We start from the raw sequence: 20,241 nt of genomic DNA, 5'->3' as shown, positions 1-20,241 counted from the left end.
CTGGTTTGAATAAGTCAAGCCCAGGGCTAGGTTGGCGGTGATTGGCCAGGACTGGGAAAATGAGGTTAAGATGCAAACACAAGCAAATATAAGGCAGTGTTCCGTGCAGCCATTACTAGGCTAAGGCAGCGGAACCTGGCACCTTCTGCTTTGGGTTGGTTCTCCGGAACTGCTGCTACTTTCTCGCCAGAAAACCAGGAAGACCGGTGGGGGAGAAGGCAAGGTAAGGTCTATTTGGTGTGTGGGTGTCCATCAGCAGAGCAATCCTACTGAGCAAGGAAGAAACGAAGGGAAGAGGAGATCGACATTTCTGTGCCTTTGTCTTCTTGGATGAGGCTTTTAAAGGATTAAACCAGGAGTTTGTAACGAGTTGTGCAAACTTCCTGCTGCGAAGTTAAGGCCCTTGTTAGAAACCACTGAACAGATAGAGCACTGTTTTCAAAAGCTGGGAAGTGTGGAGACTTACCCCTTTCACACGTCTCTTGGAAAGGCGGCGTGGGCCAAGGCAGAGGTTAGAACTGCTTCCTCTGCTTGGGCTCCGTTCACAGGGGGATCTGTGAGAGTTAAGGGCCGCTGGCTTTTAGCCTGGGCCTCCAAAACTGCACCCCACCCCAAGGGTTTCTGCAGGGGCCTCAAAAGTCCTGAATTAATAAGGACTTGGAGAAGAGGGAGGGAGAGATTGAGCTTTGGGGGACTTTGATGCCACAGCTGCCATCAACTTTTCTGGGTGTCCCAGGGAGGCAGGAAGTCCCTTTCTTGAGCATGTCCTCTCCTTAAGTGGGGGGACCTTGGCCCAGTGAGCTCCTTCCCTGTTGCTAAGTCCCTGCTGGGAAACAGGACTGCTTTTGGCCTCTCAGACTCACAGCCCTGATGAATGCCGATTCTACCAGGTGGAAGCTTGACTATTTTCAATGAATGAATTCACTGGCCCTTGTCCCCTTCCCCTATTTGGGTCATGGCGTTTGCCTTTAATGAATGAAATCTAGGGCCTGAAGAGAACTTGAACAAATATTTCCTGGTAGTTCTGAGCAGCACCAGGTAGGGTGGGGCAGCACAAGTTATCCAATGAAATCCTCAGACGCCGGCTGCTCCGGGTCTGTGCCCTGCTTTAGTCTTGCTCCAGCAGTACACAAAGGGAGTCTGGGTTTTTTGTTGTTTTTTGTTTTTGTTTCTTTTGCGCTTTTTGCCAAAGTCCACACACTACATAATGGCACGAGCTCTCCAAACCTGGCTTCATCCACCAAGGCTCAAGGATAGAATGGGCAGACATGCTCTTAACAAGCACAGTATGCCTCCAAGTAGCAAAACTCCATACGGCCCTTTCTGGGTGGGTTGTTTCATGTTTTGTTTTTTGTTTCTGTTTTTATTTTGTTGGGTTTTTTGTTGTTGTTTTGGTTTGGTTTTTTTGCTTCTGTAAATCCATCAAGCGCATCTTTTTTCCTTTGCCTCTTGAGAGCATTCATCAGTTATCCGTATCGGAATGCAAGCTCCTTGAGAGCAAGAACCAGACAACAGGCAGGCATTTTATTTATACAAAGCCCCTACGTGACCATGCATGTGTGTAAGTACTTGATAACCCTGGACACGCCCTGAATACAGATGGTGGGGCACCGGACTTCTCTTCACCACTTCCTCCCTCTCCCCACCCTGCCTCGTGGGCAGCCACTGAACCACTGGCTCCTGTGGATCTGTGTGAGAGGGGGAAGGAGAGCATCAGCCCCCAGGAAGACCTGGCCACCCAGCCTTTCCCTGCTGGCTCCCGGAACTCTGTCCCCCCTCTCCCCGCCCAGGCTCTGCCATTTTACTTTCCCTCTTCTTCGAGGCCCAGGGAACATATTAGTCATCAGACAAAAAGCAAGACAAGCTGTTCAAGTTTTAGGATAGTTTACTTAGAAAAGTCTGGAAAGTAAAAGCCCAATGAGAAAGAGAGTTGACCCCGCAGAGGACCTGGCAAGCAGGACCTCTGGAAAGAGCTGGAAGGAATGAGTGAGAGAAGGCAGCCCAGCTTGGAAATATTCCGACGTAAGCTTTTCTCCCTGTGAGCCACTGAAGGAAGGTGCATTTAGGAAGGGTTACACGACATTGAAGTGACTAAAAAGCACAGGCTTTAGGGTCAGATACGGATTTCGCTCTAGTGTGTGACCCTAGGCAAATTATTTAACCTCTCTGAACCTCAACTTGCCTGCAATGTAAGATAAAATATACTCCGTTTATAAGAATTAAGTGACATAACGTGAGCTAACACGTTGGCTTGACATATTTATGATCCCTTCAGTAAATGACTGTGACTCTGACCAGAGCTCTTGACAAGGGAAGTGGCAAGGGGGGAGCAGACCTTCTGGGTGGGGACCCCCAGACCAGCCAGGCTTCCCTCGAGAACTCCGATGAGTCATCTCCCCCTCCCCTGCCCCCCCCCCCCCCCCCCCCCCGCCCCGTCGCCGTGGAGCCGCAGGGCGCACCACAAGGACGTGGCAGGATGGCTGATGAGAAGCTAGGAAATGACCTAGGAGAAAAGCTGGGTGGGTGCGTGCCCCCCCGTGAGGGGCCTCGTCTCCCCTGCTCACTCTGTGCCGTGGCAGCCTTGCGAAGACCAGCACCATGTCTCTGAGCGGCGCCTTCAGGGCCGTGGGCAACGAGCCTGGGATCATCACCTGGCGGATCGAGGTGAGCTGGGCCGGAGGCACACCTTCCTCCCCGTACCGCGGGGCACGCTCTGGCGGCCCTCTGGCACTCCCGAGCCTCCCGTCTTTGGGAACAGCAAGGGGCGGCTTCGGAGCCACCTTTTCCTATCCTTGACCCCTCCTGGGTGCTCAAAGCAGGTGGCGGCAGGTGGAAGAAACGCTTTTAGCCCTGGAGAGCAGGGCCCCAATCAAAAATAAGCTTGCCCTTTATCCCGCCATCTGCTCCGTGAGTCTGAGTCTGCACTTCCCGTAAATGCCCTGGGGCGATGGGTGGGGCCTGGGCCCACCCGGGAGACCTGCGACTCCTGGCTGCTTCTGTGGGAAAACCAGAACCTGTCTTCCACAGGGCACTTTGGCTCCTGCCAAGTGGTAGGGGAGGTAGGGGGCGTGGTGGTTGCCTCTGGCGGGGGCGGGGCGGGGGGGGGGGGGGGCGTATGCCTCTCCCGCCCAGCTCCAGCTCCAACAGTCTGTAGCTGGGAACAGCCCTGGCCCCGGGGCAGCTCCACCTGCCTGATGCAAAGACCCCCTCCCCGCGCTCCCACGTCCCTGCTCCTGCTCCGAGCCCAGAGAGGGGCTGCTGCAGAAAACCCAAAGCACTTAAGGCTACCTGTTCGTTTCAATTTAGGTACTAAACGTTACCAAAAGTATGGTCTATTTAGCATTTTTACATTTGACACGCACATTTTACATAGAACACACACAAGTATGACTCAGGTTTACCTCACTTGGTGAGAGTGATGGAAATGCACGTGTGAGGCCAGGTGCATGGCTCTCCTGGGGCAAGCCATACGTGCAGGTGGCAGCTCAGGCCCCCACCCCAGGCTGCAATACAGAACACCGGGCATGGAGCCCCTTTGCACCTGCTGGCACTCGCCTCCCACAGCCCCATGGTGTCCCCACGTCCCGTTTGCAGACCTTGGCCAGCACTGGGCAGTCGGGGCTGGAGAACAGTGCTAGAGGCACCTGGAGCGGCTGCTCCGAGGTGGGATTTCACTTGTCAGCTTATATCCAGCTCTTTTGCCTGCAAAGCCTGCAAAGGCTCCTCACAGTGTAGTGAGACGAGACCATGCAGGTGGTGGGGAGGAGGACGGGGTGAAGACGGGGACCCAGATTCAGAGCTGGGACCATGCAGGCAGAGCCGAGCAAAAGCGAGGGGGGCGGCCCCGCTGATCCTGTGGCCGGCCGCTATGCCCTGTAGGATCAGTGGTGACATCTCCCCTACCTCTCCCCTGCCACATGTGCCAAAAGATGGAGAGGAGAGGGAGGCTGGAGGGGTGGGGTAGATTGCAGACTACGCACACCCCTTGTCCTTCCAGAAACTGGAGCTGGCGCTGGTGCCCCTGAGTGCCCATGGCAACTTCTATGAGGGGGACTGCTACGTCATCCTCTCGGTGAGCACCATCTCCTTCTTCCTAAGAACTTCTCCCCTGAGAGCCAGTTCCCGGGTTCCGCTGAGATCTGCTGCTGACGCTAATCAGGTCCCTGGTATCCGTCTTGGTCTTTCCTCAGTGTTTTACAGAACAGGCCTCCAGCTTGAGTCTCAAAGGCCGTTCTTAGGGGATGGAGCCCTCAGTCTGAACCTCAGCAGGTAGCCCGCAAGCATCACTTCTCCCTCCCGGGGCTCAGACCCCACATTAAATTTTTTTTTTTCAACGTTTATTTATTTTTCGGACAGAGAGAGACAGAGCATGAACGGGGGAGGGGCAGAGAGAGAGGGAGACACAGAATCGGAAACAGGCTCCAGGCTCTGAGCCATCAGCCCAGAGCCTGACGCGGGGCTCGAACTCCCGGACCGCGAGATCGTGACCTGGCTGAAGTCGGACGCTTAACCGACTGCGCCACCCAGGCGCCCCTCAGACCCCACATTAAAGTGGTATGGAGGAAGGCCAGGTAAATACAAGGCCGTGCCTCAAAGTGCTCGTTCTAGTTGAGGAAACAATATCCCACAAGAACGATGCCAACAGAGCCACGCAGATGGACAGACCAGCGCTGTGCCAGGTGTGTAAGGGCAGGGGGGCAGCAAGGTAAGTCTGCCCCCTGCCTTGGAAAGGATCCTCACTGGTCTCCATGTAGTTTGAGAACAGTAAGCTGTCAACTTGCCCCCAAGGTGGGAGGAATGTGGGCTGCTGGAGCTTGGGCCACACAGCAGGTCTGCACAGAGGCCACTGCCGCGAGGGAGAGAGGCCCCGAGCCCCCCTAGGGCGGGACACGAGCCACCCTATGCTGTGTCCCTCCCACACCGGAGGGGCCAGCGGCAGAGCAGGGGCGGGGTGGGTGAGCCGGCCCCCGACCCGATCTCTCTGGACATCCCAGACACGAAGAGTGGGCAGCCTCCTCTCCCAGGACATCCACTTCTGGATCGGGAAGGACTCCTCCCAGGATGAGCAGAGCTGCGCGGCCATCTACACTACACAGCTGGACGACTACCTGGGAGGCAGCCCTGTGCAGCACCGAGAGGTCCAGTACCATGAGTCTGACACCTTCCACGGCTACTTCAAGCAGGGCATCGTGTGAGTAGTTACGCCAGAGCAAGGACATAAGTGGCAGCTTACCCAACAGGAAACCACAAAGGCCAATAAATACGTGAAGGGTCCAAGAAATGCAAATCAAAACAAAGCTATCACTTCCACCTGTCGGAGAAGGCCGGATCAGAGGGCCGGGTGGTGGCAAGCGGTGGCAAGGCCGTGGGGAAATAGGAGCCCTCGTGCCGCCCTGGCAGGGGGACCGCCATAGCGTTCTGGAGAGCAGTCTGCTCCGCGGAGGCAAATCCCACTTCTGGAGGCATGACTCAGAGGACTTCTCATATACCCGGGTCTGCAAGAGCTCGTGAGCCAGAATGTCCACAGCAGTGTCATTAGTGGTGGCAGGAAGCTGTAGGCCAGGTAGAGTGCCCACCCCTGGGAGATTGGAGAGGAGAAATACTCCAGGGCGCCAAGGAGCACTGTGTGGCAGCTGGAGACAATGGGTCAGACACACGCCTAATGTGTGGGCGGGTCTTACATCCATGGTGCTCCTGAACAAAGACACAGACTTGAACTACGTGACAATGCCAGTTTCTGTTTTTAAAAAATATACGCCCACCAAACAACAGGACACACTTATCACGATGAAAAGAAACAGATAGTTGTTCCACTGTTGGAAGGGATGCCTGTGGGAGGGAGAGGAATGGGCGAGCATAGGCAGATAAAAGGGAATACATAAATACTGAAAACGAGCGAGGGGTCTTGTAAAGGACAGTGCTGATAATGTCCCATGAACGGAGGAGTTTAACTCCAAACTTTGCACTTGAGATCAAAAACAACAAGAGGAATTCAAACGAGCTGGAGAAATCTGAGGCTGGTCCAAGGCTCGCCTCTTGCAGGCTGGCAGTCCCCACTGACTGGGGACCTGCTGGGCACAGAGCACCACAAGGTGTCACCAGGGAGCCCAAAGACAAACCTTCTGCTCCGGGGTGGCTTTCTGCATGCCCTTCAGGTGCAGGACCCTGGGATGGAGGCCGGGTTGGGACAAACACCAGGGATAGGAGGGCTGATTCCTGGAGAGAGGGTTTGTCTTAAGGCCTGAGTTTCATTGATGCTTCTGCTGCTCCCCGACTTGTGCCCCTTTCTTTGTCACACGCTGATCTTCAGACAGTTGCTAGAACAAAGCAAGTTCATGCCACAGGGTCTTCCGCACTGACGATGAACCCTCTGGAACTCTAGCCCTCTGTCTGGCGGGTTCCTATCCCTCTTAATACATTAGCTTGATTGCCATTCCTTTAGAGAAGACTGCCCTGACCACTCTGTCAAAAAGTCTGTCACTCAGTCTACTTCTGTGGCAGCCATGACCACCACTCATGTTTACCTGCTTATGTCCTGTTGTCGCCCCTACAGGCAGAGGCCGCAGCTGTGTAGTTTACAACGGTCCCCCCAGTACCCGGCACGTGGCAGGTGCTCGGTAAATAACTGGCTGTTATTTGGATATTCCCACAGCTACAAGAAGGGGGGTGTGGCCTCCGGGATGAAGCATGTGGAGACCAACACCTATGACGTGAAGCGGCTGCTACACGTGAAGGGGAAAAGAAACATCAGGGCCACCGAGGTAAGTCCTCCCCACCGTCTGTCTGCTCCACCTGGCGCCTAAGAATTCCTCCTGAACAATGTCTGCTTCCCATCTGCAGGTGGAAATGAGCTGGGACAGTTTTAACCAAGGTGATGTCTTCTTGCTGGACCTTGGGAAGGCCATCATCCAATGGAATGGCCCAGAGAGCAACAGCGGAGAGCGCCTGAAGGTGTGGTTCATGGGGCTTGCAGTCTCTCAGTTGCCTTTTCCTTTTTCTTTCTTCCACTGGCTCTTCCCTTGAGATGCAAGACAGACCTCTGCCTTTGAGTAGAATCTGTTTCAGAGACAGGCCAAGTGCGTGAGTCTGTGTCTCACTCCAGGGTCCTAAGCATCAGAATAACCCCTATGTCTGGGACCCGGGTTGCTCCTCCCAAAGCCAGCAGGTGCAGAAGGGGCCCTGGTGGGGCTAACTGCTTCCTTGGGCTTCTTTGATAGGCTATGCTTCTGGCAAAGGATATTCGGGACAGAGAGCGAGGGGGCCGTGCTGAAATAGGTGTGATCGAGGGAGACAAGGAGGCAGCGAGTCCGGAGCTGATGAAGGTCCTTCAGGACACCCTCGGCCAACGCTCCATTATCAAGCCTGCAGTCCCCGATGAGATCATAGATCAGCAGCAGAAATCAAACATCATGTTGTATCAGTGAGTAACTAAACCTACATGCTGGCTGGAAGCCGGGGTAGGGGAAGATGTCTCCTGGAAAACCAAGCTACCTGTGCTTGGCTCCTCATTTTGGGTACAGGCGTCTGGCTTTCTTTTAACCCTTTTCATATGCAGCTTCTAGACGGAGCTCAGTGTTCCCCACCCAAGGAGGCAGCTACTGTCTATTCTTGTCAGCAACCCTTCCTCGTCTCTTGAGGAAGGTCTTCCTTTACTTGAGTCTATACATGCCCCGGGAGGTGGAGGAGATAATGTTTGGGAGAGAGATGCACAGCAGTCTTCTAGAGAACAGAATCCATTACATTCTTGTCTGCATTTAAGCCACCCCTGTCATAAGAAGTCAAAATTTATCCAGAAACTCCACACTAAAAGCCAGCAAAAATACCAAATTGACTACAAACGCTTTGTAGAAGAGAAGGCACAGGCTAATTTCTCCCCTTTTCCAGTGTCTCAGACTCAGCTGGGCAGCTGGCGGTCACAGAGGTAGCAACAAGACCACTGGTCCAGGACTTACTGAACCATGATGTAAGTAGAGCTTGGGTGGGCTTGGCGTCTGGGGCCAGCCCTGGCTTTAGAGATCTTCCTTATGTTCCTCAGTGGCAGTAACCACTTTTATCCCCTACTGCTTCAGGACTGCTACATCTTAGACCAAAGTGGGACCAAGATCTACGTGTGGAAAGGAAGAGGGGCCACAAAGATTGAGAAACAGACAGCCATGTCTAAAGCCCTGGTAGGAGCCACAGGCGTATGGTATTGTCCCCAAAATTCTGGTAGTAACACTTCAGACATGTAGCCATATTCGGAACCGGGGCATAGAACATCACAGTCACGTATGTGAACTTCAGTCTGATAGACAAACTGGGATTCAAATCCAGGTTTGCTATACATCTCCGGTATATTCGGAGGATTCTGAGGGTTCTGAGGATTAAATAACATTTGCAAAGCACTTAGAACAGTACCTGGCCCCTACCCCTGCTCAGAACACGGCTGCTGTTATCGAAGGGGATGTCCCATCACGCTTGACAGCCCTGTCTTCAAGAAGCTTAGGAAGCAGTGCAGGCCCATGCAGATGAGCCCAGCAGGATGCACTTACAAAGCAGTAAACGAGCAAACGAATTTGACACGAAATCAGTGGAGTACGTGAGTGCTGCAAGAACATAGTATAGACGATCTTGCAAAAAATAAAATAAAAAATTAGTCATAATCATGACAGCCCAATCAAGAGATACTGGGACTGTTCCCTCTGTCCTTCCCTTGAGGCAGGTAACTTGGCCACTACACATAAGTGAGTTAGGATTTGATTCTGACTCCCAGCAGGGAGCAATCCTATCAACTGGCTTCAAAGGGGTGAGTGAGCAGCCGAGCAAAGAACCCAGTGTATTCCCTGATTGACCTACCTTCCGGGGTTGGGGGTGTCTGCAGAGCTTCATCCAGATGAAGGGCTACCCCAGCAGCACCAACGTGGAGACCGTCAACGACGGTGCCGAGTCGGCCATGTTTAAGCAGTTGTTCCAGAAGTGGTCAGTGAAGGACCAGACCACCGGCCTGGGGAAAACATTTGGCATTGGCAAAATCGGTGAGGCTGCTCCTCAGATCGCCTTCTCACGGCTGGGACTCTCTAGAAAGGCAGCCACGGGTGCCGTTCACTCACTCGGCTTCTCCCAACCCCTTCTCCGCAGCTAAAGTTTTCCAGGAGAAATTTGATGTGACCCTGCTGCACGCCAAGCCGGAGGTGGCTGCCCAGGAAAGAATGGTCGATGATGGCAATGGAAAAGTTGAGGTGAGTCAGTGATTCACACCTCAGGGTGGGGGGGTGGGGGAGTGGGGGGGAGGGGGGGCGGCAGGCGGCACTGGCCCTCCCGGCTGTCCTGCTGGAGAGGAGGGAGCAGGTGATTCCGTGTCTGCTTTGACACCCCTCTGGCACCTCAGAAGCAGTCTCTAGGAGGTGTCTGAGTCTGCAAAGCTTTCCCACAGTGCCTCAGGGACGTGAAAGGCTGACAGCCCAGTGTGCTCTCAGTAACTCACCTGGCAGATAGATTCAAATCATCCCCGAGCCGTGATGGGGCGCACCTGAGCGGGAATGATCCGGTTCTCCTCGGGATTTGGATCCTGCAAGTGTGATAAGCCCTCACGGCGAGGAAAGAAGAACCAGGGAGGGAAGGTGTACTTTTCAGTGGACGTTAGTGTCTTTCCTGCCGCGTTCTCTGCTGAGCACGGCCCAATCCCTTCCGGCAGCTGTCCCTTCGAACAGGAGCCCCATCCCTGGGAAATTGTGTCTCCTTCTGCACCCAGGTCTGGAGAATTGAAAACCTGGAGCTGGTCCCTGTGGAGCATCAGTGGTATGGCTTCTTTTATGGGGGAGACTGCTATCTGGTCCTCTACACGTACGAGGTGAATGGGAAGCCACATTACGTCTTGTACATCTGGCAGGTAGGCCTGAAGCAGGCTCTTAGCTCTGGCTGCTGATGCTTCCTCTGGCCCCTGAGTGGGGGCAAGGGGTGGCGGGGACCCATTTCTCCCCCTCTAACCACCGCAGGGCCGCCACGCCTCAAAGGATGAGCTGGCAGCCTCGGCATACCAGGCCGTGGAGGTGGATCAGGAGTTTGCTGGGGCCCCGGTGCAGGTTCGAGTTACCATGGGGAAGGAGCCACGCCACTTCATGGCCATCTTCAAAGGGAAGCTCGTTATCTTTGAGGTGAGACCCCCTCAGATAAGATTACACCATGAGCAGGAATGCCCAGAACTCGCAGGTCAGCAGGAGGCTACCGAATCGGAGAGGAGGGAGGGAGACCAGGGCTTGGGGCAGACACAGACAAGAAGCGGGTTAATCTCGGGGCACCTGGGCGGCTCAGCACAGTTCATGAGTTTGAGCCCCACGCCGGGCTCAGCACTGGCAATGAATGCATGGAGCCTACCTGGGATTCCCTCTCTCCCTCTCTCTCTGCCCCTTCCCCGCTCGTGTTCTCTCTCCCTCCCTCTCCTCTCTCTCTCTCTCTCTCTTTCTCAAGAATAAATAAACATTTTTTACAAAGAAGAAGAAGGGGAAGAGGGTTAATCTCTCCAAGCCATTCAGGTGAATCCCAACTGCCTAGGACTTTAAGTCCAAACCACTGCCCAATTAATGTTCAAGGTCCTTCATGATCTGACCCATATTACCTCTGCAGGTGTATTACCCTCAGCTCCCTAACCTACACACTTCACTCTAGTGAGGTGAGTCTCCTCATGAGACCTCACGTGTGCCACGCGTCCAGCCCCGCCATGTCCAACCCTCCCTCCCCCACTGGATGTGCCCTTTCGAACTCAAGTCCCACTTCCTCCATGACGCTCTGGCCGAAGCAACACCAGGAATGTGTAATGTCATTTGCTTGATATCACACAAGCCTGTGGTCAAGACCTAGCCTTGTCATTTATTAACCAGATTGCTAAGCCTCAGTTTTCCCATCTGTACTACAGGATAATCATACCTACTTCACATGGTTATTCTGAGGTTCCGTGAAATAATGTAGGTGAGGTGCTAACCACAGAGCCTAACAGACAATAAAAGTCTCAGAGTGGGAGCTAATATTATTGGCTCCATGATGCCAGTTCACCTGACCTCTTCCAGTGTGCATGGCAGCTCCCCGTGGGCAAAAGCAGTGTTGAATCCATCCACAGTGTCTACAACGGCGACCCCAGAGCTCCGCTCACGTGGGGCTCCAGAGAACCAGATTCTGCTCTTCTCCTCTCTAGGGTGGGACTTCCAGAAAGGGAAACGCTGAGCCCGACCCTCCAGTGAGGCTCTTCCGGATTCAAGGAAATGACAAATCCAACACCAAAGCGGTGGAGGTTCCAGCCTTGGCCTCCTCCCTAAACTCCAATGATGTCTTTCTGCTGCGGGCCCAAGCAGAACACTACCTGTGGTACGGCAAGGTAAGACAAGACGTCTGGCCCCGGTGGACACACCGGCCCCTGGGAGCCCTGCCCTGGGCCCTCCCTCCCGTCAGCGAGGCCAGAGGAACTAAACAGTAGGCCGGAGCAGTCCTCAAGAAGATGAGCCTTTCCCTAAAGGATCTTCAAAGAGTGCGAGTGTTTCTTGCAATTAGAAACTCACTGACCACATTGCTCACACCCAGGAGACACTCCATAAGCTTCTACACAGACGGAGGCTGGATAAGCCAATCTTTCCACACCGGTCTGGTGGAATGTAACAGGACAGGCATGAACACTGAGCAAAAGCGCTAGAACTGCGATTCTGTCCATTCAGATCGCATCTACGTTAAAAAGCACTAACACTTACAAAAGAGAACGGAGCTGGGAAAGATGCTCAATGCCACACTCACCGGGGAAGGGCAAGTGAAAACCACAGAGATGCTACTGTACAGCTAGGAGAGTGGCTAAAAAAAAAAGGAAAAAAAAAAAGCAGACAATGTCAAGTGCAGATGAGGGCACAGAGCAACAGGAACTCGTGGGCATTGCTGATGGCAGTGCAAATACAGCCTTTGGGAAACAATTTGACGGTTAATCTTATAAAACACACACATACGATCCGGCAGCCCCACGCCCGGTTTTACCCATGTGAGATAATAAAACTACCTTCACACAAATATGCATAGCACCTTTATTCACTGGCACCCAAAATTGGAAGCAACTCAACTAGAAAATGAAAACAGCGGTATATTCATACTACTATTCATAGTAGAATACCTCTCGGCAACGCAGAGAAAAGCTGTTGATACTCACGACAAAGCTGAATCTCAAATGCGCTGTGCTAAGGAAGCCAGCCTCAAAGGCTACACAGTGCGTGATTCCGTGTATAACATTCTGGAAAAGGCAACAGTGTAGTGATGGAGAACAGACCGACGGTTGCCGGAGGTTAGGGACGTGGGGAGCATCCGACCACAGAGGGGTAGTCCGAGGGAATTTTTGGCGGGACTGAGGCAAATGTTCTAGACCTTCCGTTTTGATGGTGGTAACGTGATTCTGTGTGTTTGTCAAGGCTCATAGAAGTGTACACCAAAAAGAGTGAATTTTCTTGAATGAGTAACTTTTCAAATTTAAGTTTTTTTCTCTTAAAAAAGAATCCGAAGTCGGTGCTAAAATTCCAAGTGAAGCCAAAACCAAGGGGGCTCTTGCCGACTTCTGTGTGGGTTTCAGAGTCCAGTCCTGCTCTCTGCCACCATGCTGCTTTCCTCTCCCCCACCCCTCCTCTCCCAGCACTAGAACAAACCTCTCTCCCCCTCCTGAGGCGCTGTGGCTTTGGTAGCTGATCCCAGGACACTCTCAGTGTGGCTTCGCCCCCTACATCAACGCATCTATGTACGACTAACCCCTGTGCTCTCCTCACCCCCACTCAGGGATCTAGTGGGGATGAGCGGGCAATGGCCAAGGAGCTGGCTGGCCTTCTCTGCGAGGGCACCGAGGACACTGTGGCCGAGGGCCAGGAGCCGGCTGAGTTCTGGGACCTGCTGGGAGGCAAGACTGCCTACGCCAATGACAAAAGGTAGGGGAACACAGCGCCCCCTCGTCTGGGCTCCCCCTGGCGCCCAGGCTTGGGAACTGCACAAACTCTAGGATGCCTTTCCGTTTTAAAAACCTGATTTCCACGTCGCTCAGTTCCTCTGAATGGACTGTATTGCAGACTACAGCAAGAAATCCTAGACACGCAGCCCCGTCTCTTTGAGTGTTCCAATAAGACAGGGCGGTTCGTTGTCACTGAGATCACAGACTTCACCCAGGATGACCTGAACCCAGGTGATGTGATGCTCCTGGATACCTGGGACCAGGTAAGACGCAGCCAGAGAACGAGTGGCAGAGATCCCCACAGTTGAGGCTATTTTTTGTGTGGTGCCTCCCCTGTCAAGGATAAACCCAGGGTAGCTCTAGCCCACCCTCGAGTCAACCAAACATTCGTCAAGGGTAACCAAAGGAAGAGCCCACTCTTTGCCAGGGATGGAGAAATCAGAAGGTTGTTTAGAACTGCCGCCTTGGGGATTTTCCCACTTTGCCCTGGGAAAATCAGGCCATCTTATCGTCAGGCGCTCCTTTCTCTTCCGCCAACAGGCTCCACACTCGGAGATATGGGCCTTTTAGGGAATATAGGGCTGTAAAGGGGATATCTTCGGGGCAACCCCTCCCTGACATTCAGCTCAGCACACATACTCAGCCCCTCCTTCATGCCAGTCCCTGCGGTGGGTGTAGTGTCACCAAGGTGAAGGGCCCCTGCTCTCAGAGTTTACAGACCGATGGAGGAACTGGACATAGAAACATCCTTTTGCTATGATGGGGGTGTGAGGTGCCGCGGGAGCACAAATTAGGGGCACGCAACACCGTTTAGGGGCTCAGAGAAGACTCCTTAGAAGAGATGGCTCCCAGGCTGAATCTCCAAGGACAAGTAGGCTCGGTAGAGAGGTAGAGGGAGCATCCTGGGCAAAGGAAACAGCACAAGTAAAAGCAAGGCACGGAAGAGTCTAATACACAGGGAACTACCATCGATATCCCATCAAGCCATAGAGTTAAGGAGTTAGAGATGAAGCTAAGAAGTAGATTACCTGCTGTACCCACCAGGCCCAGTTTGAATTTCATCCTGGAAAGCTACTGAAATTTAGGCAGGTGAGTGACATGGTCACTGTGCTTTCAACAGATCATTCTGGAAAGTAGGAGAGGAGGGATGGCGGCGGGGGGGACGGGACAACAGAACACTGCACACTGGGAAGCCAGTTAGGAGAGTATTGTAACAGTCAAGTAAGAGCCACCATAAGCTGCACGGGGGCAGTGGGATGGTGACAGATTTGCCAAATGCCGGATACAGGGGCATCTGGGATGACTCCCGGGGCACTGCCCGAGGTGACCCGATGGATGCCATTCACCAAGAGTGGAGACACAGACCCAAGTCTAGAAGAAAAGAGCCGCCTTTGGGGGTGTTGTAGCTGAGGTGCTCAGAGACCACGATGAGGGGGGGTCCTGCAAGAAGTTGGGTTCAGGAAGCTGAAGCTTAACGAGATCTAGGAGACACATGCGCCATTAGAATTCTGGGAAAACTTTTCTCTCTGCTGAACAAATCAAGCTGGGAAAGTTCTCTGAGGCTGTGACTTGCTGAGGGGGCAAGATAGGGCAGGGTATATGGTCTGGTACCTTGTCCTTGATATAAGCACATGAATGTTCCACCTCTCCAACAGGTATTCTTGTGGATCGGGGCTGAGGCCAATGCCACAGAGAGGGAGAGAGCCCTCACGACGGCCGCGGAGTATCTGCACACTCACCCCAGTGGCCGAGACGCTGACACACCGATCCTGATCATTAAACAGGGGTTTGAGCCTCCCACCTTCACAGGATGGTTCTTGGCCTGGGACTCGCATATGTGGAGTGTAAGAACAGAGAGCATGGGCGAGATATGCCTACCGCCTGGGAGCTGAGCGCTGGTAGCTCAGGGGGAAAGTGGGGTCCCGACTTAAGGGCTGAGTAAATCCAGGACCACATTCCCCCCGCCCCCTCCCCACTCCCTGCTTTTTACTTTCCTTCTCTTTTCCACCCACCAGGGCAGTAAGTCCAGTTAGGGAAATTCACAGCTTGTCTCAGGAATAAGCAGTGCGTGGAGGTAATAGTTTATAACGTTTATCCACACACATCACCTTTTTGAGGTTCACAGCCACCCTGACAGCTGGGGCATTTGTAACCTGTTTCCCATGTTATGAATGAGGAGGCTTAGAGGAGAGGGGTTTTGTCTAAAGTCACTATTAACCAATAGGAAGAAGCCAGGATTTCTGACTCCTAGCCTACCTCTCTGTCTTCAGTCTCGTACAGAGGATTAGGAAACACCAGCAAAGAGCGCAGATCATGTTTAAGTACCTTCCAGCCTGGCCTTGACCAGAAGGGGGGATTTTCATCTGTGCTCCCCCCCCCCCACAATGTCTTTTGATTCCCTGATTCTTTCACCTGTTTGCTCTCCTTGAGGGTACAGCCTAGGCCTGAGGCGTCACTCCCCGCAGAAACAGCACCGCGTCCTGTTTTGTATCTGTTTCAGGCAGGGAAATCGTATGAACAGTTAAAAGAAGAGCTGGGAGACACTGCTGCTATCACAAGAATCACCGCGGTGAGTTGGGTTTACTCTTGGAGAAGCAAGCAGAGCCCGAAAGAAACCGCAAATGCTACAGACGTCATGTGGGCAAAACCCTATCTCGTCCTTCTTAGTATCGCTCTAGTGGTCCATTTTGATTTAAGATTGTTGGGGTGTTTTTTAAGTTTATTTATTTTGAGAGAGCGCGAGGATGCAAGCGGGAGAGAGGCAGAAGAGGGAGACACAATTCCAAACAGTTTCTGCACTGTAAGCGCAGAACCCAAAGTAGAACTCGAACCCACAAACCCAAGAGATCACAACCTGAGAGGAAATCAAGAGTCAGACGCTTAACTGACTGAACCACCCAGGTGCCCCCAGATTTAGGATTGTTTTAATCAACAGAAAAGCAGGTCTCAAAGCCAAGTCCCTCATTTTACTGCCTTCCAGAATTTAGAAGAGACTTGCTGCTTTAAAAAAAACAAACATTTTTATTCATTTATTTTTTTTAATGCTTGTTTATTTTTTTTTTAATTTTTTTTTTCAACGTTTATTTATTTTTTTTGGGGACAGAGAGAGACAGAGCATGAACGGGGGGAGGGGCAGAGAGAGAGGGAGACACAGAATCGGAAACAGGCTCCAGGCTCTGAGCCATCAGCCCAGAGCCCGACGCGGGGCTCGAACTCACGGACCGCGAGATCGTGACCTGGCTGAAGTCGGACGCTTAACCGACTGCGCCACCCAGGCGCCCCTAATGCTTGTTTATTTTTGAGAGAGAGCGACACACACAGAATGCGAGCGGGGCAGGGGCAGAGAGAGAGAGGGAGACACAGAATCCAAAGCAGGCTTGAACTCACAAACTGTGAGATCATGACCTGAGCCGAAGCCGGACGCTCAACCCACTGAGCCACCCAGCCACCCCTTTAATGCTTAGTTATTTTGAGAGAGAGAAAGAGCACAAGGCAGGGAGGGGCAGAAAGCGAGGGAGACACAGAGTCGGAAGCAGGCTCCAGGCTCTGACCTGTCAGCACAGAGCCCGGCAAGGGGTTCAAACTCACAAGTTGTGAGATCACGACCTGATCCAAAGTCGGGACGCTTAACTGACTGAGCCACCCAGGCGCCTCCCCCCCACCAAAAAAAAAAAAAAAAAAAAGCCGAACATATTTTTAAATATAAATACAAGGAATTACGACCTATGAACTACCTGGTATTATGAACCAAATTTTTTGTCCTCCAAAATACATAGGTTGAACTCCTAACCCCTAACGTGATGGTACTGGGAGGTGGGGCCTTTAGGAGGTAATTAGGTCATGAGGGCGGGGCCTTCATGAATACGATTAGTGCCCTTAAAGGAAGAGCTATGAGGGCTTGCTCTCTGCTCTCTGCTCTCTGCCATGTGAGGATACAATGGGAAGATGCCACCTGCAAGCCAGGAATCAGCCTCTCGCCTGACCTAGGATTTGCAGGCATCTTGGTCTTGGACTTCCTAGCCTCCACAACGGTGAGAAATAAATGTTTGCTGTTTAAGCTAAACAACAAACAAAACGAAAACGACAAAAACAAAAACTAATTTTATTATTCAAGTCTGTTATTCAGGACAGATTACACTGACTGGTGGTATTTTTCATAAACAATAAGCTTTTAACCTACGTGATATGCTTACCGATTTCTGACAGTCAGGTCCACAGAAACTCAGGCCATTACCCCCGTTTTAATGGCTACAGGAAGTGGAGCCTCTGGCCAGGAATCCAACATTTCTTTAACATCAGGATGAGTACATGGTACCAGGTGTCCAAACCATCTGCAATTCTATCCTTTGTGCTCTACAAACTCAAGATTCCAAAACTGATGGTGATGTAGTATCTTTAAAATAGATGTAGGAATAGTATGACTTCAGGGCTCCTGGGTGGCTCAGTCAGTTAAGCGTCCTGACGTTGCTTCAGGTCATGATCTCATGACTCATGAGTTCGAGCCCCGCATCGGGCTGTGTGCTGGCAGCTCAGAGACTGAAGCCTGCTTCGGATTCTGTCTCCCTCTCTCTCTGCCCCTCTCCCGCTCGCATCCTGTGTATGTGTGTCTCTCTCTCAAAAATAAATAAACTTTAAAAAAAAAAAAAAGAATAGTATGACTTCAATTGAGAGTCATTTAAAGGCTGGAAATGTAGAACTTAAATACAAGTGCCAAAAGAAGGTATGTGATCACAGTATTTAAATGAGATGTAGGCACAGCGTTTATGCCAAAATGGCTATACAGGATTTACCCTAGACTTAGTTTTCCCCAGAAGGACCCCAAAATCTGAATATTTCAGCTTCCCAGATGATTCTGACATGCAGTCAGCTTTAGGGACCATTGTTCTAAAAGGTGATCACAAAGGGTGCAGTGGTATAAGCCGAAATATTAAATGTTATACATACAGAACTTCAATTGCACAGAACCTGAACAGTCTTTTATCCCGTCTACGTTCTTACCTTGCCCAGGACATGAGGAACGCAACCCTCTCCCTGAATTCTGAGCCAAAATATTACCCTATAGAAGTTCTGTTGAAAAATCAAAATCAGGAGCTGCCTGAGGATGTGAACCCTGCCAAAAAGGAGGTAAGTAGCTAAAGGAGCTGCGTCTAATGTGAGTGGAGCTCTCCATGAGGAAAGCACCTGTCTCAATCTACGGCCTAGGAGGACAGCTCTGGCACATTGTAGGCCCCTCAACAGACATCTGAGCTACCCAGTAGCTCAAGACAATACCCCAGACTCCTTTTTTTTTTTTTAATCACCTCTCACAGCAACCCATCAGCTAGCCTCTGCCCCCTCCCCTCCATCTCTCTGCTGTCCAGCCATCATGGACGACTGCAATAGTCCCCCAACTGATTTCCACCCTTGTCCCTACCATCAGTTCCCCACATAACAGCCAATAGGCTTTTAACACAGGTAACACTGTTCTGCTCGAAACACCTCACGTGGCTTCCCGCTGCAATTAGAACAGAATCCAAAATCCCTTCTGTGGCCTCCAAGGCTCTACACAGCCTGGCCCCTGCCCACCTCTCTGATTTCACCTCATCGACCACTGCCTTCTTCACTTCCCACCCCCTCCGGCCTGTGGCTCCCTTTCTGTCTCAAATCTGCTCATCCCAGCCTTCGAGCCTTTACACTTGCTACTGCTCCCACCCAAAACTACTTTCTTCTCTCAGATCCTCACAGAGCCAGCTCCTCCACACTGTTTAGGCCTCAGCTTCAATGACCACCCCCGGAAAGGCCTTCCCTGACCGCCCCGTCAAATACTGCTTAAGAGCAAGCTCCTTGTCTGTCTCATTCGCCACCACATTCTCCGCTTTTCAGCACCTGTAACAGTTCCTGCCACAAACAGGCCCTCTTTAAGTTTTGGCTGAATGAACACGTTGAATTAATTAACTCATTTTCCCCTTGAAGGAGTTGATTTGGGAAGGGCCTCTGGGTTTCCCCCAATGTCTTACCCAACCAACTCTTAAGTATCTGAACTACAACTTTCTTGAAAACAGAGGCCGTACCTTCATTCAGACAGAAAATATTCAGTAAGCATCAATAAATAAACTTTAGGAGAATTTTATGCGCTCAACAAGATCCACTTGATCATGCATTTGGAAATGTCTGGTTAGGGATGCCTGCGTGGCTCAGTCGGTTGAGCGTCCGACTCGATTTCGGCTCAGGTCATGATCTGTGGTTCGTGGGATTGAGACCTACGTCGGGCTCTGTGCTGACAGTGAGGAGCCTGCTTGGGATTCTCTCCCCACCCCCCTCCTCTGCTCCTCCCCTGCTCACACACACGTGCAAACGCTCTCAAAAATAAACATTAAAAAAAAAAATGAAAATGTCTGGATAAAAATGGTAGATAAGGGTATGAAGCACGGAAAACCATCACTCAATTCAGTTCTCCATTCAGCCAAAACCTAATGTCTAGAATTCATCATATATAACCCATTCTTGTTCTTCTGGAAAAAAACTGGTGCCGGGTGGGACCATGAGAGCAGCAAATCCAGTCAGCTTCTCCTCGGGCCAAAATGAGACCCCACAACCTAAGAACTCTTCGATGAGTAATTTAAGTCTATTACGGACTTTCTGAAAACTTCACTCTCTTTCCCGCTTCAAAGACACTCTCTGGCTCTACCCTCCCCACTTCTGCTGGCATTGATAGGTGCCATGTTTTCCTTCTAACTGGAGACTCTGTTTTCTCTCTTAGAATTATCTCTCTGAACAGGACTTTATTTCTGTGTTTGGCATCACAAGAGGGCAATTTGCTGCTCTGCCTGGCTGGAAGCAGCTCCAAATGAAGAAAGAAAAGGGGCTTTTCTAAGGCAAGAAGCTATATGCCTACTGCAAGACCACAGAAGAGAGCAGAGCGTGCCAATATCAGGAAAAGAATTTACCTGCCAATTTTTGCCTAATAGCCAGCTCCTTAAGTCAGATGCAAATCACAGCATGTTCTCCATTTTTCTCATCCCTGCATTCCTTGTTATATACCTAAAATGTTAAATACTCAGTTTTCGATTTTTGTGGCCTTCCGGTGTCCCAGCAGAAAGCACTAAACCTGCATCATGAATCCACTGAAGTCAAAGTAAGAGAAAAAAAAACCCAAAGTTTAAAGCGTTTAATAATGGGGCAAGGACGCACATTGGTTTTAAATGTTAAGATCAGGGGGCACCTGGGTGGCTCAGACGGTTAAGCGTCAGATTCTTGATTTCAGCTCAGGTCATGATCTCATAGTTCGTGAGCTGGAGCCCAAAGTCGGGCTCTGTGCTGACAGC

General features: G+C 51.6%; 1 protein-coding gene across 1 annotated transcript; it reads left to right on the top strand.

The window, feature by feature from the left end:
* Window positions 1-115: 115 nt before the first annotated feature.
* On the top strand, window positions 116-20,067 carry AVIL (advillin). The gene is made up of 20 exons (XM_030323073.1): window positions 116-223; window positions 2,580-2,664; window positions 3,998-4,072; window positions 4,995-5,191; window positions 6,653-6,761; window positions 6,841-6,951; window positions 7,218-7,420; window positions 7,885-7,963; window positions 8,070-8,168; window positions 8,861-9,014; window positions 9,118-9,218; window positions 9,731-9,868; window positions 9,975-10,133; window positions 11,168-11,347; window positions 12,772-12,917; window positions 13,056-13,200; window positions 14,593-14,781; window positions 15,438-15,506; window positions 17,945-18,061; window positions 19,677-20,067. Exons 2-20 carry the CDS (start codon window positions 2,599-2,601, stop codon window positions 19,788-19,790), a joined length of 2,451 nt encoding a protein of 816 aa, XP_030178933.1. The 5' UTR covers window positions 116-223; window positions 2,580-2,598; the 3' UTR covers window positions 19,791-20,067.
* Window positions 20,068-20,241: the final 174 nt, after the last annotated feature.

The sequence above is a fragment of the Lynx canadensis genome, chromosome B4 (assembly GCF_007474595.2).
Source record: "Lynx canadensis isolate LIC74 chromosome B4, mLynCan4.pri.v2, whole genome shotgun sequence".
Taxonomy (NCBI): domain Eukaryota; kingdom Metazoa; phylum Chordata; class Mammalia; order Carnivora; family Felidae; genus Lynx; species Lynx canadensis.
This window is presented reverse-complemented; position numbering and strand designations above follow the sequence as displayed.